Source organism: Cucurbita moschata, unplaced genomic scaffold, assembly GCF_002738365.1.
Source record: "Cucurbita moschata cultivar Rifu unplaced genomic scaffold, Cmos_1.0 Cmo_Scf00001, whole genome shotgun sequence".
NCBI lineage: Eukaryota > Viridiplantae > Streptophyta > Magnoliopsida > Cucurbitales > Cucurbitaceae > Cucurbita > Cucurbita moschata.
The window spans coordinates 2,121,675-2,121,920 of NW_019268517.1; the positions used below are offsets into that span (position 1 = coordinate 2,121,675).

Here is a 246-nt window from a genome sequence, read left to right on the forward strand (position 1 = left end):
AAAAAAAAAAAAAAAAAAAAAAAAAAAAAAAAAAAAAAAAAAAAAAAAAAAAAAAAAAAAAAACCGAGCAAAAGTGTGCGTAAATTAGCTCGAACACGGGAACTACAAACCTTAGAGATATTGAGACAAGGCATTGAAGGGCAAGAAATGGAGGAGCTTGGAGAGAGCAACAATGGCGGATTTGGAGGGAATCTTTTGCTGTGTTTGTGGTGTCTGAGGAGGAAATGATTTGGAGATGATGATGAA

General features: G+C 33.3%; 1 protein-coding gene across 1 annotated transcript in view; it reads right to left on the bottom strand.

The window, feature by feature from the left end:
• LOC111443982 (protein NRT1/ PTR FAMILY 7.3-like) overlaps window positions 1-246 on the bottom strand; it is a 4,759-nt gene extending 4,513 nt beyond the window's left edge. The window contains exon 1 of the mRNA XM_023081870.1: window positions 111-246. Coding sequence (XP_022937638.1) covers window positions 111-134 — 24 coding nt within the window. The 5' untranslated portion in view covers window positions 135-246. The remainder of the gene's footprint in view (window positions 1-110) is intronic.